General features: G+C 35.8%; 1 protein-coding gene and 4 pseudogenes across 3 annotated transcripts; 3 read left to right on the top strand and 2 right to left on the bottom strand.

Annotated features, from left to right (window-relative positions):
• The first annotated feature begins 322 nt into the window (after nucleotides 1-322).
• Nucleotides 323-2690, top strand: LOC126553793 (uncharacterized; annotated as a pseudogene).
• Nucleotides 1249-5571, bottom strand: LOC114126899 (uncharacterized; annotated as a pseudogene).
• A 546-nt stretch (nucleotides 5572-6117) lies between these two features.
• On the top strand, nucleotides 6118-7876 carry LOC126553788 (uncharacterized). Of its 3 annotated transcripts, none has more exons than XM_050208904.1 (4): nucleotides 6118-6518; nucleotides 7063-7221; nucleotides 7453-7592; nucleotides 7752-7870. In XM_050208904.1, the coding sequence occupies exons 1-4, from the start codon at nucleotides 6393-6395 to the stop codon at nucleotides 7786-7788; spliced, it is 462 nt and encodes a 153-aa protein (XP_050064861.1). In that variant the 5' UTR covers nucleotides 6118-6392; the 3' UTR covers nucleotides 7789-7870. The 3 variants fall into 3 exon arrangements, with proteins under 3 accessions (XP_050064861.1, XP_050064860.1, XP_050064862.1); XM_050208903.1 differs by having other exon boundaries at nucleotides 6127-6518; nucleotides 7453-7588; nucleotides 7752-7876; XM_050208905.1 differs by lacking the exon at nucleotides 6118-6518 and adding an exon at nucleotides 6531-6673 and having other exon boundaries at nucleotides 7453-7588; nucleotides 7752-7876.
• Nucleotides 7877-9717: 1841 nt separating this feature from the next.
• Nucleotides 9718-11106, bottom strand: LOC126553791 (putative nuclease HARBI1; annotated as a pseudogene).
• An 11213-nt stretch (nucleotides 11107-22319) lies between these two features.
• On the top strand, nucleotides 22320-23368 carry LOC126553790 (uncharacterized; annotated as a pseudogene).
• The last annotated feature ends 2109 nt before the right edge of the window (nucleotides 23369-25477 follow it).

Below are 25477 nucleotides of genomic sequence, written 5' to 3'. Positions count from 1 at the left end.
TTTTCAAACAGTCATGCACGTTTTTAGTTTTTACTGAGTGAATTATACTCATATAATTTGATTTATTATCTTATTTACTATTCAATATTTTTATATTAATATTAATATTTATTATTAATATAATAATACTTAAAATACTAGTGCTAGTTTAAAAAACAATATTTTTTTCGAATTTTTCGACGTACTGAAATAAAGTAAGTTAGTAAAAACATATTTTTTAAACTAATCAATAAAACAAAATCATACTTTAAATTATACTTTATATACTTATTTATTTATATTCATATATTTTTTGTTCAACATATTCTGTAGTTAATTAAAAATGCCTAAAAAAGAAGATCCTGTCTTTAATACACTATTAGTTGAAGCAGTAGAAAAATATCCATGTTTGTACAATTATAATTTAAACGAATATAGCAAACGTGAGTCAACCCAACTAGCTTGGGAAAGTATTGCTAAAGAAGTAAACGATACAGGTTAGTGTTAATATAAATAACTATTTTGTATTGTAAATATTATAATTATTATTATTGATACATTGTAAGTATTATAGTATGTAAAAAACGATTTTTAAAAATGTAAAAACAAGTTTGGGAACATCAGATTGGATATCTTGTTATTATTTATATTACTTACAAAATTATGATAATAATAAAAGGAACATAACAATTAGCTACTGAATATAGCTAAAAATATGTTTAATATTATATAGATGCTATTGATGCTAAATATTTGGTTCAACTGCGTATTTCCACTGCCACGGTAATGAAACTTCTGGTTTTAAAAAATAACTTGATAAATATTCTCGCACAGAACTTGCTGTCGATAAATTATGAACTGCTTGTTGGTGTTGTGTTGTTTTTAAATGCTGGGGAATATTAATTTCATCTTGACTGTTCATATTTTTTGATTCATACAACTTTCCCTCAGTTTTACGTATGTAATTGTGAAGAGCACAAGCACATTTTACAATAGATATTACAGTTGACTCAGAACACGCGATTGGTGTTTCAAAAACTCTGAACTTGGAGACTATCATTCCAAAGGCGCATTCGACTGATTTTCTACCTCTACTTAATCTGTAATTGAAAATTCGTTTTTGATCGTTTAAAGTCTTCTGTGGATATGGTCGTAGCAAATAAGATTTTAAAGGAAAAGCTTCATCCCCACAAAAATAATATGGAAAATTGGGACCTTCGTTGTCGTGTGGTAAAGGTTCTTATTGTGGAACGTCCATTTCTCCAATTTCTAACCATCTACCCAAACGAGATAATCTAAACACACCTCTATCGCTATTTCTACCCAAATCTCCAATATCCACAGTGATAAAACATCCGTCTGCGTCTGCACAAGCAAGCAGTTGTATTGAAAAAAAACCTTTATAATTAAAATTTCTTGATCCTGTGTTATTGAATTTTTTTATGCGTATGTGTTTGCCATCGATTGAGCCCAAACATTGGGGTAGTTGCCATAATAGATCATAACGTGCAGCAATATTTTTCCATAGTTCTAAACTTGGTACTGGTAAAAATGTAGGTTGTAGACACTCCCAAATAGCTTCTGTAGTTTCTGCAATTATTTTACCAACAGTAGTCTCTCCTCTCATAAAATGTTGAGCCAATGCTCTAAAATTACACCCAGTGGCTAAAAATCTGAAATAATATTTTTTTAATAGACTTAAATCAATTTTTTAATATTTTTTAATAATCTAGTTTTAATTGTCAGAGGCATTTCGAAAAATATTTCCCACATCGTCCGCAATGGGGTATACGTCCAAATAATAAACCAATCGTAACGAATTTTTTTTTTTGTGTACATTTGACATGAGGTTAAAAAAATTATTTATTTTGAAAATATGACAAATAGCGCTACATTTAAAATACATACAAAAAATGATATATGTGAATCGAATAAATTATTAATATATATTTGCTTAGTTATAAACTGTAAAGAGACATGGAGGAATTTACGGATTGTATTTACAAGAAATATTACCAAAAAAAGTGGATCAGCTGCAAAAAAAAAATATTACCTTACAGACAAGATGCAGTTTATAATACCTTATCTGAACTTGAAAAAAGGAAATTCACTTCCGGGAAATTTACCTTCTCCTACACATGACAATGACAACGACCAAGGCGCATCATCTTCTCAAGACAACTGCAATAATACAGATTTATGCAATAACATAACAATAACCGAAGAAATTCCTTCTACAAATACAAATAATATTGGAAAATAAAGTCGTTGGCATTGAACCACCCTTGAAAAAGAAGAAAAATTCAAATAATATCACTAGTGTAGATGAATGTGTAATAGATTATATTAAGGCTAAACAACGTACTTCAGAGGAAAATCCAAAAAAATTATTTTTGTTAAGTTTACTGCCAGATTTGAATGAAATGAATAATACACAATTTAGAAAATTTCGTACTCAGGTGAATGTTTTGATTGATGATATTTTAAAAACTACACAGGATACTAGTCATGGTAACAACACAAGCTTGTGCTCTACACCACTAAGTTCATGGGTTAATGAATCCTCATCAGGACTTGATTATGTACCGTGGAATCAAACTTTATCATCAGAAACAACATTGACAAACAATTTGACTAACGTAGACATTTCAAAAGCAAACGTGGACATTTCGAATACGATGAACCAAGAATACTACATGCCTGATGCCTGAATGATGTATACAATATCATTTTTTTATACACATATTTATAAAACTGACTAAACATACTTAGATACTTGTTGTATATTTTTTTTTAATAATCAAATTATAATTAAAAATTAAAACTAAAATTAAATTATAATGCAGAAATTACTTTTCAAATAATAAATTAGTAGTAATGTATGTAATTACCGTAATGTAATTAAAATTCTTTCTTCTACTGGTACTGCAATCCTGAAGTTTGTATCTTTTTTGAAAATTTTTGGCCCAACTATATTTACTAAATTATGGGTTCTCAACCTTTTAAGGTTCACGCCCTCATTCGAACTGTTGTAAGAATTCACGCCCCCTCACTACTATAAGATTGACGTATGCATAACTTATATATGTGAATATATATAAATATATGGATATATAATATATATGTTATAATTTACTTTAATGCTGGTTAATGGATTAATGTGAGGTCATGAGGTAATATGGGTTTTATTATTATTAAATGAATTTATTTGCATAAGTAAGAAAAAAATAGAAATAAAAATAATGATATAAAAAAAATATTATTACAATTTAAAATTAAAATTTACTATTATTAAATATAAAATTAATGAGAGGGTTGGCACTGTTTGATTTTAATCAAGTTTTGAATGTTTGGCTGGAAGGAAACTGAACCAATAGCTTCGTAGTTTCATTGCCAACTTCTGGATGTACAGAAAGATAACACAGCCAAAAATCTTAAAGAGTTTTACTTAAAGTCTTCTTTTGCTTGGGAATCATTCTTAAGGTCGATGGTTTGCTCTTGAAGATAATCCGGGAGTATGTCCACATCAATTTTGAATGGGTCTAATACTAATTTAAATTGTCAATTCTCTTTAGAAATATCAGGAAAGTACTTTGATAATTGGTCTTTTAAAGATACCAGATGTGCTGAAATCAGTTCTTTAAACTCATTTTCGATATTTAATATATTATTTTCGGTATCATCAAAAAGTTCATTAAGCCGTGGAAAAGAGGAGAAATTAGGTTTAGTCGCACAAAGACGGCGTTGCCACAGTGAATTTTTTTTTAAAAAAGCGTGAATTGTATCGTAAGACTTCAGAATATTTGTATGTCATTGAAGTTTTAAATTTAGAACATTTAGGAGTCCAAAAAAATCTGCTAAATATGCTATATAAAAAATACATTTTTCATCTGTAAACTTGTTGTATAGATCTAATTTCTCAGAACTCATTAAAAATATTTCAATCTCTGATTTTAAACTGTACATTCTATCAAGCATATTACCTTTAGATAGCCAACGGACTTCAGTGTGATAAATAAGAGTTTGGTGGTCACTTTGCAACTCATTACACAAAACATTAAAAATTCTAGTATTCAAAGCACTAGATTTTACACAGTTGACAATTTTTATTGCCAAATTTAAAACGGAGTTTAGTGATTCAGGTAGAGTCTTGCAAGCTAAATAAATGATACAACGTGAACCAAATATGCTAGGGTTTTTTCCCTTGATTAATTGAATAAAACCATTTTTACAGCCGGTCATAGTTTGTGCTCCGTCAGTACTACACCAATTACTTTTTCCCAATAAAGACCATTAGATATCAAAAAATCAGAAAGAGCAGAAAATACATCAACAGCTTTTGTTGTTGTTTTAAGAGTTTGAGAGAATAACATTTCTTCTTTAAATTTTTTATCATCAATATATCTACAATAAAACAATAATTGGGAATTTTGCGAAATGTCTGTGGTTTCATCACACTGAAGTGAAAAGAACGGAGACTTATTTAATTTTTCAAATCGTGAGCCATTTCATCGATTCTGCGTTTTATTGTATCGTTCGACAAAGAAAGTTTTGTTACTTTAGCACAACTTTCTTCATTGAATACAGTTTTACATGCAGTAAGTAAACATGGTTTTATAAGGGTTTCACCAATAGTATGTGGTTTCTTGTCTTTAGCTATTAACAAGGCAATCCCGTAAGATGCTTCCATGAGCTTTTCATTTTCTATTGCAAAATGACCAGTTGCATCAAGTTTCATGCGTTTTACCGAGTTTATTTTAGCATGAAAATAATCCATTGGTTTGTCTTTTAAACCGGGATGATTAGTGATTAAATGACGTTCCAATCGCCCTGGTCGCATTGCATCATTACTCAAAACCATGTGACAAATAACGCACTGAGGTAAATTACTTCCATTTTTCTCAATGACAGTAAAACCATATTTAATATAATCGTCACTATACAATCTTTTTTTTGATTTTGACATTTTCAATTATGATATTATAATATCAAATTACCACCACTAATAATATTAAAAACGAAATTATAACCTGAAACAAGTATGGCACGAAAGTTACAACACAACTAAATAGGTAACAATACTAAATGATAGTAACTATCTAGAATTCCAGCTCATACGTTGTACAAGACAATTAGTGTAATCGTAATATTTATTTACGGGTCACGAAAACTTGTTCTTTTCGCGTCGAGTGACGATTTTTCGTCAAAACGATGATTTTATTAATATAATCGTAACGATCGCTCAGTGTATATCTAATGATCGACCGCGACGGCGACCTTGGTACACTATCAACACACCGGTAAGGCACGGCGTAGAAAACGACAGCATTTCATTTTTTTTGTTTTTTTCCAACTTTTTCACGCCCCCCAGGTTGAGAACCCATGTACTAAATTATCAAAATTACTTTTACTCATGCGGTAAAATGTTTTAAATTTATCTGGATCGCTATGTAATTCATTTGCAACAACACTAGTACTAGAACATATATTAGATACATTTATCGGATGTACCCAATAACGACGTTTTTTTGAAATTTTTTTTTGACGTGCCCACCACCAAAGCAAAATCACGTCGTCCTCGTCAGACGACATTTTGAAAACTAATCATATTTCGTTTATTCTATAGTTTCATTGTTTAAGTTTCTTCAATATACAGATCAACGTGAAACTAGTTTCTGAAACCGATTGCATATAAAAAGTTTCGTGTTTATAATTTCTCTGGTGTGCGGCCCGCCTAATGTAATAGGTACTTATTTAAAACGATTACAATTAATACATGGTTAATTCATAATAGAAATAGAATTTTAAAAACCGTAATCAACCATCAACGTCCACATACGGAATGTAAACAAAAAATAAAATATCACAGGTATAGATAATAAAATAGATGAAGTTTATTATCTATATCAGCAGCAGCTGTGTACAATTTTATATGTGATTATATCATAGACTTTATACTAATTATACTAGTATAAGGTCTATGGATTATATCTAATTCCATGTACTATACAAACTAGATGTTATGGTATTTCTTTTCGTGTCTACAATCATACTTTAGTATACTAGTGCCGGGTTGCATGAAACCGTTCCTTAAATTTATTTAATGAATAGTTTTATTGAATCATTAAATAATTTTATTAAGCGATTTGGGTTGCACAAACAGTTGAATAAAAATGTATTAGTTTCAAACACGATACCAAGGTTTATGTTGAAGTCTGAAGCTTATCACAGAAAATTGATAACAACTAATCAGCTGTTGTTTTAGTTTGAAAATTAATCGGTATTTCGGTACAAAATAATTACATTTACATTGTATAATATATTATACTACCTACATATTTATTATTTAAATTTAAAAGTGTTTTTATGTTGTTTACCTTCGTCTGTAATAAGTAGAGTACTATAGTAAAATAATGTCAGAAGTGAATGTAAGTGAGTTCAAATCAAAACGGCAACGGGGAAAAAATTTTACAGAATGGGAGAAAGATATGCTAATTGACTTGATATTACCATTCAAGTCAATAATTGAAAACATGAAAGTAAGTACCTTTTAAAGTATCTAATTTGTGTTATTTTTCTGTACGTATACATCGATATGTATTTTTAAGTCAAACTATATATACATTAATTCGATAAAATTGAAAAATAATGATACCAATATATCATACCATGTTTATGAGTATAGTTGATGACGGTAATTTAAAAATTAATTTGTTAATTTGTATATATTATTATTTAGACAACAGAAATCGATTTTAAGAATGTTTTTATCATATGTACCTATAATACATATACAATATACATTATAATACATAATAATTGTTGCGACTGAGGACTTTTTACTTTCAAAATATGCATAATATTATATATTTAGTCCAGTCCGCCCCTGATTATTATCATATTATAGTTCTACTACCTTACTAAAATGTTATGGAAAAAACTAAAGGTCTGTGGTAGTAATAAGAGTATAGTAGTCCTCAGTCCTAATAATAAAATATATAAATCTAATTTAGGCATGTAAATAATAATTATTAAGTATCTTTTTATTTTTAAGTTTAATTGCTTTTAAAATATTTTATTCAGACTGATGCGGTTTGGAATCAAAAGAAAACTGAAGCCTGGTCAAAGATTACTTGTTTGTACAATATGCAACAAAAATCAGGCATCAGAATTGATGTACAATTAAAACACTTGTACGATGGACTGAAAAGAGATGCTAGGAAAGAAAAAAGTCACGATAAGGTAAATTTATTATTTTGCTGTATTATAATTTAATATTGCTAAAATAACATGTAATTTTTACTTTATGGGTTATTTTCTATTGAAGTTAAATGTTGTATAATATTCAAATTTTAAATTGTATTTTATATAATAATTTTAAACTGTATTACTGTTTATGATTATATAATTCAACTTATCTGTTTATTGAGTACTGACTGAAAACAATATTCATTTTATTTATATTCTATATAGGTACAAAGGTATATAACAGGTGGAGGTACTCACATCCCAAGTATTTCAAAATCTACAGAAAAAATTTTTGGTTTACTGGGAGAACAATTAGATCCCCTAAATAATGTAGTAGATTGTGATGGTGACTACAATACAGGTAGGTAAATATATTTATTATATTGGTATACCATGGTCCATAATGTCAATTGGCATGTTATACAAATATGTTATTAATGTCAATTTATAATACATAAATTAATTTGTAACAATAAATAAATAATAATAATAATAATAATATATGAATATTATCATTTTATTAGGGCATCAAAGTGTAGATGTAGAAGATGCTTTAGATGATGGAACATCAAACGATTTGTATAATAGTGGATCAGGTATGAATAAATAATGAATGAGCATGGGCGCAACTACTAAATAGGGGGGGGGGAAATTGCTGTGCCGATTTCTTACAATATAGGTAATAGTAAAACTTCTGATTTTATATATAATATTTTATGATAAACTATCAAAATATATTGTTTTTCTAAGTTATTTTAATTTGTTATGGTCAATGCAAACATAAAATACGTTTATTACATTTGGTTTATCATTGTATTAATTGTACTGTGTACACAAATAAGTAGAATCAGTAGGATTAATATTTCCTAGATATAAAAAATTATTCTGCGTAAATGCGTTGTGTCTATGTTGCGGGTGGGCCAGAGAGAGAAAACAAATAGTGTGCTTAGTGGCCGCTGACATCTTCTTAAATAAAAATATTACATTTTAGTGTATAATAATTTTACTTATCATAAATAAGGAAGGAGGGTTTTCATGATGTGCTTTAGATTTTAGCACGTCATCAATTTTACTCTAGTTGCGCCCATGTGAATGAGGATTGAGGATCTGCAACATCAACATTTGTTATTTGAATGTAATATAGCAACAAAGGTATTCCTTACTTTCAAAATGGTGATCTCTAAACCAAACTAGAGAGTACCTAGTAATCGTCGAAGTACGGAGTACCTTAGTTGCTAATTACGCCCAGTCACCCAAATAACAAATGTTGGTGTTGCGGAAAAAAGGTATCGAGTAATTAAGTAAGACCTCGGACTAGAGTAGGTTAAATTTGAATGCAATGATAGGTATCATTGTATATGAAAAACGATTCTGAACAGAGATGATTTGTCAGCCTGGGATATATTATTATAATTAAATATTGTCATATAACAAAAATCAAAATTCATTTGTTTGTAAATCGTAACCTATCAGAAACAGAGCTATTACTATCCAAAACTTATTTGACAGTCACAAAAAAATAAAAAAATTAAAAAAACACATCATTGTAAAATCAATACATTCATCACTCCGTTCAGAATCTAAAAGTAATCGTGCTACAGCTACTTGTAGCTTAAGTTACTTCTCAACACTGATGGTTTGTATTTAATTTTTTTTATTAATTATTGATGATTATTTAACAATATGATTGATTTGTTGCTTGCTTTTAATTTTTTGATTTTTTTGCTTTAGCATATGTTTTTACAAAATTATGAAGTGATATGTGATACCCTTGAACCACAATCCAGATCATTAAATGAATCCGTTCCTTCATCATCCTGTACTCCTAAATCCAATTTGTCTGAAAATGTAATCTCAGCTAATCTAAAAATATTATCAATGTGAATGAATCTAAGCAGATAAGTTCCAAGAAAGTGTACGAAGGCTTATCTGTTTTGAATAACAAACGTTTAATAAAAACAGAAAATACCACAAAATTGAAGATGAACTACACGGTATTAAGTTAAAAAAAGCAAAAGTTGACCTTGAAGTAAGTGAGCTAGAAAAACCCTTATGACACAAAAAATAAAATTTGAAGTGGAAAGATTAGAAAGTGAATCTCGTCAAAACAAATTAAAAGAAGAAATATTATTATTGGAACTCAAGCACAAAAAAAAAATGTTTGGGTTTGAGTAAATATATATTTGCAGGTACAATCATACAAATAATTTAAGTATGAACAATATTTAACTCCTGTTTAATTTAATTTTTTTATTTTTTTTTATTTTTTTCATTATTTATATTTAATATTAAAATTATATAATAATATAAGTTGATTTTTTTTTACATAATATTTATTTTCATTTTCAAACTTTATAATAATAATTTATTTATTATACTTGAATAATATAATATAATTTTAAATTATTTACTATACATAAATAAATCTTATGAATAATACAAAAAATTTACAAATAATATACATACGTTATATTACTAACCAATAGTTACCACTATAACATTGTTTTATGTAAATACCAAGTCAATTAATTGTCCTCTGACTAAATTGCCTGTTTGCCTTACAGGGTTCATATCAATTTCCAGAAGTAAGTCATTATCTACGGCATTTTAGTTAGCTGGCATTTCATCGCATTGTTCTTTTAAAATGTTGTATAAAACAGCTGTGGCCACAATGGTCGTCATAGTTGTGTTAAGCTGTGTGCGTATTCCTACAGCTATCACCGGAAATCTCCTTTTCCACACACCAAATAGTCTTTCTACAACGTTTCTTGTACCAATATGAGCTTTCTATGATAAAAAATGATATTTTTAAATGCTTAATTATTTAACTAAATTTAAAATTTATCGGGAAGTTATTTTAATGAAGGTGGTTGAAGATATTTTAATGAAGCACAAATCATAAAAATAAGTGTATTAGATAAATTTAATTTTAATTCCTAACTAAAAATTGTATTTGAACCAGATTTTGGACAATTAAGAGTGAAAAGAGAGGAAATGTAATTTGTATGAATGATAGTATTAAATGTTTCCTATAATAATAAATAATATACTAATACCTGATATCTCTTCTCTGCTTCAGTAACAGGACGAAGAAGAGGAGTCATCATGTAATCACGACATGGATAGCCCCCGTCTCAGAGTAAAAAACTATTCCCATATTCTCCATTTTCAAACTGAGCCCTACACATACTATTATCAAAAATTGTACTGTCATGAACAGAACCTGGCCACCTACAATAACATTTTAGATGAACAATACCCTTGTGTATTAGTTTCTTCTTTTATACTATCATAGTATCATAATACAAGAACTTACATACATACAGTAAAATGTATACTAATTAATTTTACTATTAGTAATGCCATTGATTATACATACTACTATTTATAATTAATGGTAATAAGGTTGTTTGAATTAATTAATTTATGAAAACATTTTAAATTTATGAAATAGGTACAAAAAGTTTCAGGGGATGTTTTTAAAAATCACTTATATGCTCCACCAATAGGTTCATTTAAGTGCGTATGTAAATTGTAATAAATAAAATGTATTTTTTAAATAATTATGTTTACCGTGCAACAATATTCATGATTTTTAAGTCGCTATCACATATAGCCTGTACGTTGAAGGAGAAATACCCTTTCCGATTTCGAAACCTTTCTCCAATATTGCTGTTTGGTGACTGTATACGTATGTGGGTACAGTCTACTGCCCCAACCACTCTTGGGAATCCTTTCAATCTGAAAAAACCTGTTTGAACCTTCTGAATTTCTTCAGCGTTCCTAGGCATGTTGATAAAATGCGGACGAAGACGCCCAATCGCGAGTGACACACGTTTTATGGTTCGGCATATTGTTGACTTATGGACGTGTACATGATCTCCAATAACAGCCTTTATTAAGGAATATAGGGAAAGAAAGGAGTAGACCTTAGGTATGTGACTATGTACAATAGAAAAGTACTTATTGAATCATTAACAGTTAAAGAGGAACGGTTAAAACAATAAAATCCTTTAAAGGATATTATTTTAGAAGTTTATTTTAAAAATAATAATTTTACGCTCAGCAGATCACGTTCAGATCCGTTAGTTTAAAAATAAAAGGGAATTGACTTCTTATAAAATTAAAATGTAAGATTATTATCTAGAGAATCTTAGGCTTTTTATTATATTTTAATTTTAATGGGTGTTATTGGTATTTTTAATTTTAAGATGTACCTACAAACATTTTACAATTTTAAAATACTCACAACTCGCTTTAAAATTAAAATATAATAAAAGAACCTATGTGATTCACTATAGATAATAATCTTACATTTGAATTTTATAAGAGTTCAATTCACTTTTATTTTTAAAATAACGGAGCTAAACGTGATCTACTGAGTGTAAAATGTGCCATGCGTATACGTGTGTAAGACCAGGGGGTGGCAAGGGGGCTATAGCCTCCCCCTATTGACCGTGTTGACCTTGGAAATTTATCAAGATTAATAAAAAAATAAAAGACATAAATTGTATTTGTATTTTATTAACTGTATTTTTATACTCAGCCCCCCCCCCATACAAAATTCCTGGCTACGTCCTCTTAAAGGCTGCACGTAACCGGTGTTTTTTTTTTTATCAAAAACATACCTAGCACGCCACCGCCACGTAGTGAACTGATTTCGGAATTTTTTTAATTGGTTTTAAAACCAGGCACAGATTTATAAAATCATTTATGACTAATACATGCGTCATGTCTTGGGTGTTAGCGACAAAATTGCCACTATTATAGACCCAAGCAGTTATGTTCAGTTCAACAGTTCCATAATACATAACATTAAATTTAGAAAAACAAATAAAAATATAGGTATAGGTACTATACAATATACATTTTGATGTAGGTTACACTATATACATACTTGGAAGGTACCTGTAGCATAGTATCTTAAAGTCACCAAAATTTGTATTTCTGGAGAAATGGCGAAGCTTCTATTTGTAGATCGTTGCAAATCGTTTCCAATTAAATTTAATAAAAATACAAAAGTTTCCTTTGATAGTCTATTGTAAAAATATGCATTTATTATGTAGGTATCAAATTAGGTACGATTTTACATTTTATGTAACTTATTAGTTATTACAGCTATTAGTTACTTACCTAAACCTACTTTTGAAATCAAAATCGTCGAAATCCTCCAATGGGTTTGACCTATCCCGAAAGTATCTTGGTCTGGGTAAATAAAATAATACATCCAACACCATTTCGTCATCAGAATTAGATGATGATTCGGAATCGGTCATTTTTTAAAGTGTATTTAATTACTTTGCGATGTATTAAATATTAATAATTTATTTGTTATATACGTGGTAAGCAAGTGAAAATGCAAGAATGTAACATGTATTATAACGCATTGACAAGACGCATAGGTAGTTACTGACATAGATACTGTACTACTGTTTAATGAACGAATAAATTTTTATTCAACTGAAATCGGATCATTAGTTTAATTGACTGGTAACCAATAGTTTAATGACTCAATAACGTTATTGAACGTTTATTTAACGTTTAGTGGATGAATAACTTTTTATTCATTCAATAGCGTACTATTGGTTCATTAAATATTTAATGAACGTTCATGCAACCCGGCATAGGTATATCTATGATAATATAAGGTATTATGTGTTCGCGCGCTCACCGTCGTTCTCCGCCGTAATCACCGTGCTCGCAAAAAGTACTGGGTTATTATTAAAGGCTCCACCACCACCGATCTACACACACACACACACAAACACTCGCGCACATCAGCCGCTATCTTTGTATTTATTTTTGTTTATTTATTATAATTATTAGTGTCGTGTGAATTAGGTATATAATACCAGGGGGTGGACACTTAAATATTATAACATGGTAATCATACTTATCACACAAAAAGGTGGCGGCCATATTCTTATTTATGAATCAGTCTGTCCACATAATGGAAATAATATATGTATCTACAATTATATTGTGTAAATATATAATGAAACTTAATCACAAAATGACACGGTTTAAATTAAAAATCTTTAAGTCTAACTTTTTGCAATTTCGGCTTATTTTTAATTAAATAGTACCTAGGTATATTATTCAATTGTAATACAATTTAATTCAAATATAATATATTATATTAGTTTTTCAATTTTTGTCTATTTATGCTGATCAAAAACTTTTGGTTTTTTAAAATAACACCTCAGTTAATATAATAAATATTACTTAAATTAGGACAATAATAATAAGTAATTAGGTATAAAAAATAGAAAAAAATGATGTTTCAACAGAAATTTATTTTAATGTACAAGGTAATGTTACAAATGTTTTAGAATTGTGAGTTTTCTATTTGTACGATTTCTTTCAGTCAAAAGTTCTCTGTTCAAAAACTTTAAGGATGAAAAAATTCTAAATCTTACATATAATTTGACTAAGAATGCATGATCAAAATGTGGACAAGGATGATTAAATGGTACATTAAAAAATGCATCTTTCATTTTAATGCCTACATTTTTGTCTACAGCTAAGATTGGAAATTGTTCAATAAATATATTTTCTAGTTCAAAAATAAAATTGTGGAAGTCATTGTGCGGTGCTTGAAGATGTCCAAAGATGGTCTTATTTTTGTCTTCGTATGCTTTAAAGTGGCAGAATAGAAATGATTTGTCTAAGTCCTTTTGACTGTGCCCATATTTAATACATTCATCACACGTATGCTTTTTTAAACATTTCATATACAAGTATCCACAAATATAATTTAATGCATTACTTTCAGGTATGTTAAGGTCTCTGTAATCAACATCTTCAATTTTCAAATAAGGAATGAAATTGATCGGATTTGTTGTCTGCTTTGGAAGTATTACTGATGTGTTGCAATTTCCATTCTCTTCTACATTTAAATGACTTAAAATGCTATCCAAATCTTTTAAGCAATTTGCATTTGGTGAATGTTTAAAATAATTTAAACAGAAGAGTTTTTTGAAGGCACAGTAAAACTGAACAGGTGTCGGATTTAAATTATTCCCATTTTGAAGTCTAAACATACCAAAAAGATTTTCGAGACGATCTGTATTTAAACGCGATGTATAGAGAACAAAATTACAATCATTTGTGGGATTCATGTTACTCCACAATAATAATAGTCCATTTATTGATATCAACCAGCCATTGATGAAGTTCATTCTGTTTGTAACATCAGAACCATTGTTTTTTGTTACAACTCGTAAATTCTCAAAAAATGATACCATCATAAGTAAATATTCTCTTTGATTTGATGTGTTCTTAAAAGGTCTCCTGAAGTCTTTACTGTTAGGTGTTTTTGATGAATTAAATATATCAAACAAATTGTCCATTTTTTCAATAAATTGAATCGTCTGCAAAGAATCGAATGATAGTTTTCCCAAAGATTGATATGTTTGCATAGCTGCAGCAACAGTATGACTGAACACTTGTGCTGCTAGGTAAACCCTCATCTTCTCAAACGGTCCAGGGTATATGTGGGCATGTGTCAATTTTGGAGCTGTTCGTATATTCATTTTAGAGTCTTCGCTATAGAAATGTATGAGGTGTTTATTGTCTATGTAATTTTCACTATTGATGAAATTATGTTTGAAAAACATATTTCTAGTTGATTTTAGCAAATGCGGTGGGTCAAACATATAAATAACCTGTTGTTCATTGACATAAAAATAAGGTCGTGATGGACTGACAAATACCTTTTTGCTAAAATTCAGGAAATTGGAGCCTTGGTCAGTTATAAATGCTTTGACATTCAAAGAAATATTTTGAAGTTTAGCAATAGTAGACATAATAATGTTATATAAATCATTTCCAGTACAACTACCAGATACCAAAAAATATGCAATAGGTTGTTTCCATTGAACATTAATTCCACAAATCATCAACACAAATGCAAATTTAGCTGGATCATAAGCTTTTGTTGAATTTGTTTGATGGAATCCGATAATTTCATCCTTCCTCAATGAATAAAATAAATGTGTTTTAAGTGCCATTTCATCAGCGCATAAAGTGCAATCAAGTGCTTCTGGTTTAAAATTTGAAATTTTAAACTTTAAAAATTCAAATAAAAAGTCATTCAGTCCAGGATTCAATTCATATTTACTCATAACTCTTCTTAAAGTTCTTGGTACTGGAAGACACAGAGTAGGTCTCAAGAAACGGTATACAGCTGGTCCTAAAAAGTATATCGTCAGTGCAAATTGTTTTAATTCATCTGAGTACCTGTAACCATTTGGACGTTTTTTTTGACAACGAATATGTGATTTAACAATGGTTAACAAGCTTGGAGATAAAAATTTTTCGCTTTGCTGCATGTAGTTTTCCTCATTGTTTATGTCTGCCAACTTTTGACTCAAAGTGGCTATAGTTTTTTGTGCTTCAATCCTTGCCTTCTTTTCAAGTTTGTACTTTGATTTCAATGATTGTTTTCTGGGTGTATCGTCCGACCACGACTTTAGTGTTTTGACACGGTACGCAACGGCTGCCAGTACAAAGTACAGGCATCGCAGCGACCGGTCTGCACTTTTATCAACCGCCATCACGGACGACGACAAGACGGTTCTGTCGACTCTCCCACCAACGCCCCAAAGGCTAGGCAGGACGGGAAGACAGGCCGTGCCGAACGAGTATCGGCCGCCGGCGGTCGGGCTCTCTTGCGTTAACCGTCGAACGACGCATATCAAAAAGTTCGATCAAAAACCAACCAAAAAACGTCCAACCGCGTTGAATACATTTTCTTCTCTGGTGTTCTTTTGGTTCGTCGTCATTAAACGTGCACATTTGTTTTTTTTTCTTTTGTTTTGTCAATAAACAAGCCACCCACACGCTCGTGTAATAAAACCTTGAGTGTTATATTTTTCTTTCCAATATCACACTCACTCTACACAACCGAGACCGGTGAACCGCGGTCGTCGTCCACATCATCGCCGTCGTCACCGCGTCAAATTGGCTCCCCGCTGAGGAATCACCTCAAAAAGAAGTCTACGTAAAGGTAAGAGTTTTCTTTCACGCTGACACGTACCTCGGGTAAATTGCTTATATTATATTAGTATTAAGATATTTTAGCCAGAGGTGTGTTTTCCGGTTAGCTAGGAATCCCAAGTTAACGATTACGTAAAAAGTATTATAGTACGTACAGGGAATTCCGCGCAACCGAGAATAACCGTGAAACGGCTTGGGAAGTGATTACGCAACGTGACACCACCCAGCCGAACACTTGCCTTTCGTACCGCGACGATAATACAGATAGCAGCTCAGCGCGCAGGTGAGGAACCTCCGATCCAGTGTCGCTGCCGCCGTTGGTAATTTCGTCGCACAAAAATAAGATCGCGCGCCGCCGTCGAACGTGAACAGCCGCCGTGCGCCGCCGAGACAAACAGGTTTCACCGCCGCCGCCTAGTACGTTGACCTACTTACGGTATTTTTGGACCGTACTGGCGACACCACAATCAGCTGCACAGCTGGTTATCATCTGCGCGGGTGTAATCAAAATATTGATTGTAAACATCGCGCGTATTCCGTTTGTTTTTTTTTGTTAGTATAATTTCTATTTCTCTTTCCCTTTCTCGCTCACACCCTCGACCGAATAATCTCGGAGCATCCGTACAACAAGCACAGGCTACCGTCAACGCGATAGTTTAACGTCTACATCTGTATTTTTGTTATTTAAAAACAAAAAAAAACAGTATGTCAGGTAAATCGTTACAACAGTTGTCGACAGCGGAGCTACGTGGCGAGTGTACGTCCCGTGGGTTAAGCATATCTGGCTCAAAGTCAGACGTCATAATTAGGCTAGAGGAGTTTATTAGGGAAAGTGGACAGGACCCCGCCAACGTACGGTTTAATCCAGTGCAGTCTGCGTCGAATACGCAAACGGACGGCACAGGAGAACAGCCGTACGCGACATCGACAATGGTAGGCACGGACGCGAGCTGGGTCGCCGGACAACCGCCTACGGCGAACACTGCATGCCCTAGTGCATGGCAGTTAACCTCGGGCGGCGGCTCGGGACACGGCAAGGTCCAACCCACCTCGGGCACTAACGTGCCCAGCGTCGATGTATTTAAGACCGCAGCGGCACAGCTACAGATGCTACAACAGACGCCGCCACAGAACCGCAACATCAACGCGTTCGAGGCGCGTTTGTCGGCGCTCGAGGCGAGCATGGCAAATTTCATGACTGAAATGCGCAGTGCATTCGCACAACAGCCGCCGCAGCAGGTAGCTGCGCGGTCACCCGTCACCCCGCCACCCGTACAGGTCGTAGCAAACACACGTGAGTACGACCAGTCGGGTAAGTCAAACGCGGACGGTGCAGGCAACGCTCTACCCGGAGCCAGCTACGCCGTCCGGACAGACTATCAACACGTAGCCGCGCAGAATACGCACGGCGACGTGACGGGACGGACGGGTAATATGTCCGCATACACGCCGTACGAAGCACGCACACAGGAACGTTCGGTGTTAATACCGTACGAGGACTTGCGTACAGCAAGAGCCTCGTTACCTGAGTTCACTGGAACAAGGGCCGAGGACCCCGTACGATATATAGATAATACCGAGGCGATTTTGGGGCAAGCTCGTATACACCACTCGGGTTGGTGCAGGGCGGTCGAACCGCAATTAAAAGGAACGGCGAGTACGTGGTATAGCTCTATCAGGCCACTCGACCTATCCTGGGCAGAATTTCGGGACGAGTTTTTGGAAAATTTCAATAACTCCGAAATTCAGTCTCGATTGCGCGCCGACATCGTGTCAACACGACAAACGCCCAAACAATCGCTAACGGAATTCGTGTTAACTAAAAATCAGCTAGCACGCCGCGTAACCACCGGCCTATCCGAATCGGAATTGGTAGGTATTATAGCTGCCTAGCACACGACACGTTTCGTACGCACCTCCGTTTGCACCGACCACAAACGTTCAGCGAGCTGAGACGCATCGCAGGCGTTTTGGATCCGGCAACGGACAGCACCAACCCGCCCACACAACGCTGGACTCCAAACCCCAAAAAGGGGCCGGACACCCCGCAAATACCCCCCCCGGTCAAAAAAAAATTTTTTGGCAAATCATCTGATGACCAGCCACCGGGGCCGTGTAAGTTCTGCGGGGAACTCCATTGGAACAGTAAGTGCCCACACCGACCGACCAGGCCGGGAAACGGCGGGGGAGTCGACGGGGACTAGTCCGTCCCATCGACTCACCACCTCCCCCCCACCCACCAACACACATTATCGGTAGTACACACGGGAAAAATAGGCGTAATCGAAAAGCGCGTAGTACGGAAGTTCAGCACACAGAACAACCTACTACAACAATTTTTTCCGTCACAACACCTATCGACACCAGTTCACAGACCCCCAACCTACACCATTGCGCCGAGCACACTCACCTCACCGGTGACACGTGTGTTCAGCACCAACCGGCTCATGCGGTAACCGCAGGTGTAGGGACAAAGGCAACAGAGACACTGGTGTTCACCTTCACAGGTGACGGGGACGCGAACACGCACACCACGCATGCCCCCGCATTAGGTCAGTCTGCTCACGTAATACCACAGGCGGGCACAGAGGCAGTCGATAGGGACAGTGAGATCATGGCGATCAGCGCCGAAGATCAAACAGTCTCCGTCGCGGTTCAGAACCCACTGTCTCGCTCGGCCTGTGGAAATACGACTAGTAATGGTACACGAACACGCCCGGACAAAATTCCGACCCCTGGGGTTGAACTCGAATTTCGGTCAGGCTTCGTAACAGCCCTATTAGACTCGCAGGCGCAAAAATCGTATGTAAACCCGATAATAGCCAGTAAATACGGCAAATCACCCCCCCACGGACCACCAAATTCAGTCCGAATGGCGGACGGTCACACTGCGACAACCAGTGGCACCACCTCATTCGAAGCTAGAATAGGAGCACTCGATATACGATTTGAAGCAACTATTCTAGATAATTTGTATTGCGACGCGTTGCTAGGACACGACTTCCTTATTGACAATGAAGTCTCTTGGGATTACGCCGCGGGTACAATACATTTAGGTAGGCACGTTCGTACGTCGACATGCTGGAAAGGGAAGGCACAACCAACCACCACTAGTCCCGACCTATCACAATTAGAATTTGGTAACGATACCGAAACTCGCGCGAAATTCACCGAAATATTAAATAAATATGCGGTAGTATTCAGTGAAAAAGTAGGACGTACCAAATTAATTGAACACGAAATTGTACTTAAAGACCCATCACCCATCGCGCTAAAGCCATATCCGTACCCACAACAAAAACAAGTGGCGATTGACGAAATGGTGCGCGACATGGAGACCCAGGGGCTCGTAGAACCGAGTACCTCACCGTGGGCCGCACCGGTAGTACTGGCAAAGAAAAAAGACGGAACTTTTCGTCTCTGTGTCGACTACAGGCGGCTTACGAACGACGTGACAGAATCCGACGCATACCCGATGCCAGATCTCAACAAAATGATTAGGCAAATGCGGGGCGCGAAAATTTTCAGCATTTTCGACCTAAGGTCGGTGGGGTACTGGCAAGTACCACTACATGAAAATGCGCGAAAATACACGGCTTTCCGAACACGTAGAGGTCTATTTCAGTTCAGAGTCCTCCCTTTCGGTCTGAAAAATAGTCCAATGACTTTCGTGAGACTCATGAACGAGGTCATGAGGGGTTACCAGGATGATTTTGTACAAGTTTACCTAGACGATATTGTAGTATTTTCAAGGGACGAGTACGAACACCAGGCCCACTTAGACAAAGTTCTCGAGCGTCTCAAGAGATTCGGGCTAACGTGCAACACAAAAAAATGTAAAATCGGTCTTCGCGAAATTTCATTTTTGGGGCACATTGTAGACTCGGAAGGGATACAAAACAACCGGAAAAATTGGTCTGCATTGACAATTTTCCGGTTCCAAAAAAGGTTAAGGATGTAAGAAAATTTTTGGGAGTGTGCAACTGGTACAACCAGTTCGTAGATAATTACGCGGACACCATAGCACCCCTAACAAATTTGTTAAAACACGGAGTAAGGTGGAAATGGACCGATGTAGAACAACGCGCGTTTACATCAGTTAAAAATGCGTTGGTCACATCACCGAAGTTATCGCCACCTGATTATAGTAAACCATTTTGTCTACAAACTGATGCAAGCGAAATTGGAGCTGGTGCAGTCCTATTCCAACGGGGTGACAGACCGGAGGAAAGACGCATAGTATCCTACGCGAGCAAAAAGTTCAGTGAGACACAAAAACGGTACGCCGCGGTTGAACGTGAGTGCCTAGCTATAATCTGGGCGACCGAAAAATTTCGTCCATACCTAGAAATCCGTCGTTTCGAACTCCTTACCGATAACGCAGCACTAACGTGGTTGTATAGGGCTAAAGACAAAAACTCGAAATTAACACGTTGGTCACTACAACTAGCTAATTTAGATTTTATGACGGTACACGTCCCGGGAAAACAAAACGAAGCACCGGATATGCTATCCCGGGATCCGGTACCCAGCACCCCCATAGACGAAGACCTGCTGGAGGAAAAATTGATAGGCCCACCGGTAACGCCGACGACCAATTCTGACTTCGGAAGGGACCACGTCTTCTCTGTACACGACAACCACGTTAGCGACAACACACCACTCACCGCAACCACGCTCAGAAAGTGGCAGTCCGAGGACGCTACGATCTGCGATATGGTTGCCGGTCTCACGTTAGTCGATCCATCGCGTAGCACACGGAACGCCAAAACGAAAATCGACTCATACGTCTTTTCGGAAGGCCTCTTACGTGCGAACACCGGCCCTAACACACCCATCGTGATACCCAAGTCCAAAGCACAACATGTGATATGGAGGTGTCACGACCACGTCCTATCTAGCCATCCGGGTTGGAAAGAGACGTACAGGGCGGTTCAACAACGGTACTATTGGAAAGGTCAAAAAAACGACGTGAGGTTGTATGTCGGGGCGTGTCACGTGTGCGCGTGCACGAAACCACTAAACTCGCGTCCGAACGATCCGATAACACCTAGAACCCCCCGACAACCGTGGGAAGTGATCAGTGTCGATTTGATGGGACCATACCCACGTTCCGGTATGGGAAAATCATACATACTGGTAGCAACCGACTGTTTTAGTAGGTGGACCGAGGCTTACCCCCTAGGAACAGCAACCTCTAAAACAATAATCGAAACACTAGAACGCGAGTTCTTTTCACGTTTCGGTTACCCGCGCGTGTGTCTCAGTGATAACGGCCCCCAATTCGTGTCAAACGAGATGCTAAACGCGTTAGAACGTTGGGGAACACAGGGTTGGACTACTCCGATTTACCATCCGAGGGCCAACCCAGTCGAGCGCCGAAATCAGGATTTGAAAAAAGGTTTGCGCGCACAACTTATCGACGGCAACCACAAATCTTGGGATACAAAACTACCCTCAATTCTATTCGCGATACGGAACAGGTGTAATGAACAGACATGCTACCCACCCGCGGTCCTCGTTCTCGGCAGGGAATGCAAGAGACCCGGAGATTGGGCACTGTCAAATTCAACACCTGACAGTATCGGGGGAACACAGGAAGAGAGGGTAGTGCGGGAACAACAAGTTTTAAGTAAAAAGGTAGGGGTACAACCGAGCGCGAACACCGGGACACCGGCGAAGTTCCGCAAGGGCGACGTAGTATACTACAAAGCACACCACCTATCGAAAGCACATTGTAATTTCCATGCCGGTTTTGCACCAAAGTGGTGGGGACCGGTAGGGCTGGCGAAGCAAGTCGGAAAAGGAGTGTTCCTGACCGACCAGCAGCCACCGCGGAAAATACATGTGTCTTGCCTAAAACGCGCATCCACGGGACAAAATTAAAATGAATTATATTTTTTCTTAACGTAATTTATATCACCACCGTCATGCAAATCAAAATTTTTTTTTTTGTTGTTGTTTTGTTCGCTGCGCCCCTCTTACCCCGCCTAACAGGAGTTACGGACAACATGAGCGGCCAAAACGTGGAAAAGTGGCAGCAGGTGGCCGACCTCATTGCGCAACTGGGGTTGATGGGAGCGGAGCAGCCGACGACAGCCGCCCAGGTCAACAGAATGACCACGCAACAGCTGCTGCAGGACCCAGTGCGAGCGGCCATCTATCGCCGGGGTTGGGATGATCGGACGGCAGACATCCAGCGGACCCTGCAATACCAGCCAAGGTCCACACGGTTGCCGCCGACCACATCAGCGAGGCCGCCGACCGCACCAGCGAGGACGCCACAAACGGCAGGACGATGGTCGTCACGGCCGCCAGCACCAAGGCCGCCACGACTGTCAGCGCCGAGGCCAAGACAGCCGAGGCCGGCAGCACCAACGGCGGCCGAGGTGGCAGCCGTACGGGTCCCCAACCCCGTAACGATCCAGGAACCAGCACCGGTACCAGGACCGTCAGGGGCACCCGTCATATCGACGGTGAAGGAGCGGACGGAGGCACAACTGGAGCGGAACCGTAAAAAGTTCCGAAAGCTAAAGGAGAAGATGCCAAGCACCCGAGGCCAGAATCTGATCCCGAGGCCCCCAGCCAACCTCCACCCGAACCGTCAACGTCGACAGCAATGGAGGTGGACATACCGGCGACCGAGGGTGAGACGCCCGAGGAGCCGGTTGCAACCACCAGCCAGGCGCAACTAAGCCAAGTCACCCGACCGGAGGCACCCTCCGAGGACGATTGGCTAGCTGCGTCAGGTCTGTTGCTGGACGGGCTGCCGGAGATGGAGGACGACAAACCGTTCTGCACTCCGATTGGGTCACCAAGCCAGTCCTAAGTGCTGCGCGGGTAAGGCGAGCCTACCTCAAGCTAAGGCGAGAGGTAGCGCAAGCCGCACCACACCCCCAAACAACACCGACCCCGGTACAAGTACACCCGTTTGGCGGTTTGTGGGGGGAGTATGACACGGTACGCAACGGCTGCCAGTACAAAGTACAGGCATCGCAGCGACCGGTCTGCACCTTTATCAACCGCCATCACGGACGACGACAAGACGGTTCTGTCGACTCTCCCACCAACGCCCCAAAGGCTAGGCAGGACGGGAAGACAGGCCGTGCCGAACGAGTACCGGCCGCCGGCGGTCGGGCTCTCTTGCGTTAACCGTCGAACGACGCATATCAAAAGTTCGATCAAAAACCAACCAAAAAACGTCCAACCACGTTGAATACATTTCCTCTCTTGTGTTCTTTTGTTCATCGTCATTAAAAGTGCACATTTGTTTTTTTTTGTTTTGTTAATAAACAAACCACCCACACGCTCGTGTAATAAAACCTTGTGTGTTATATTTTTCTTTCCTATATCTCACTCACTCTACACAACCGAGACCGGTGAACCGCGGTCGTCGTCCACATCATCGCCGTCGTCACCGCGTCAGTTTGAACAGCTACTGACGATGCTAAACAAATATATATGGAATATAGAATATATTATAAATTTAAACATGAATTAAATTTAAAATCAATATATTAATTATCCATAGACGTAAATAGGGTTTTTAATTGCATAAGGTTTAAGCGTGTAATTTGAATTGACTGAAACGGCCATATAATAAGCATTAACTCCTTTCTGCATGAATTAAATATTTTTTTCAAAAAAAAAATAGATGTAATGGTTTGGGTTTAAGATGTCATGAAAAAATGCTTAAAAAATATTTTGATCAATTTTGACCTTTAAAAAGCCTTAAGTTTAATTTGTGCCATAAATGGCACAATGCGCACCAAAAGTATGTATGTGCAGTATTTGAACTTTATGCATTAAAATTATCAACATTATTTTGTGCCATTTATGGGGCATATGCAATCATAAAACAAAATTAAATAAACACACAATATAATATTTTATGTAATGTTTATTAATAAGCATATTACATTTTTTAGTTTTCAAATCAGTCCTTGATTTTTAGTATCAATTTTTTATATATATTTCTGTTCAGTATACAAATAGCAATTTATAGTTAACAAATTAAATTTTTTTCTTATATTTGTAACAATTAATAATAAACAATATCAAACAAAACATACTAACAAAATTTAAATAATTAAAATATTTGTTTTTTGAAACAAACTTACCTAACCTTCAGGTAACATACATTTTAACAATATAGTCTTAAATATTAAAATCCTTAAATAATATAATTTTTATTAATAATTATTATATCCAGTGCTCGAATTGGGGGGGACGCAGCTCCCCTTCTAATTATTATTTTTTTAGCATACCCTTTCTTATATTTTTAATTTGCACAGGGGGACGGTACGTCCCCCATGTAAATTATTATTAATAAACTTGCAAATCTATAGTTGAACCTACGACATTAAGTCAAAAAACAATGTTGGTTATTTGCCTAAGAACTGTTGTTGGACAAAATAACGAGGTTTAAATTATTAATGTACCTACCTATATTATTTATTATTTAAATATAAGTTTGTTTGAGTATTTATTAATTTCTGTCATACAAATTGTATTATCTTGTGAATTATACACCTCAACTAATACTAATTTATCAGTTAGCTCTTTGCTAAAAGCTAGGAAATTCTACTTATTTCATAATTCTTGCACTACAGAGTGGATAATTATGCCAAAAATAACAATATAATTTATTGAAAAAAACAATTAATTCTCTATTTTACTTTAAATCATAACATTTAACATTTAACAAAAAATTAAAATAACGTTTAAAAAAGTAATAATGTTAAAAATTAAAACTATATAACATTTTAACTTACAATAACATTAAACATCAAAGTTGTATAACGTTTCAATGTACAATAACGTTAAACATTAAATATGTATTATGTTAAATAGGAAATTTAAAAATGACAGTATTTAGTAATATTAATAATTGTATTTGAAAAAAGAAAGTATTTAAATATATGCTTACAAATAACTTAGAACATAATATGTCATTATACAATATAAAATGTTGAATTTAATTCCTTAAATCATAATATATTTTCAATTTTCTATGCCTTTGTTGCACAAGTGTTCATTTATCGGCCTTCATAGGACATACAACACTCTCGGTGGTGATTACTGTCTATAGTAAAGTTATCAAGCAAGCATCAAGCACAGAATAGATGAAATGAAGAATGAAACAAGTGACGATACATTATCAATACACCTTGAAGGAGATAAATTATGATAAAAATATATTGTTGAACATCAAATATTATAAACTAATTAAACAGTAGGTAATTGTAAT

The sequence above is a fragment of the Aphis gossypii genome, unplaced genomic scaffold (assembly GCF_020184175.1).
Source record: "Aphis gossypii isolate Hap1 unplaced genomic scaffold, ASM2018417v2 Contig00328, whole genome shotgun sequence".
Lineage (NCBI taxonomy): Eukaryota > Metazoa > Arthropoda > Insecta > Hemiptera > Aphididae > Aphis > Aphis gossypii.
The sequence above is the reverse complement of the archived record's forward strand: the minus strand, read 5'-3'. Positions and strand labels throughout refer to the sequence as shown.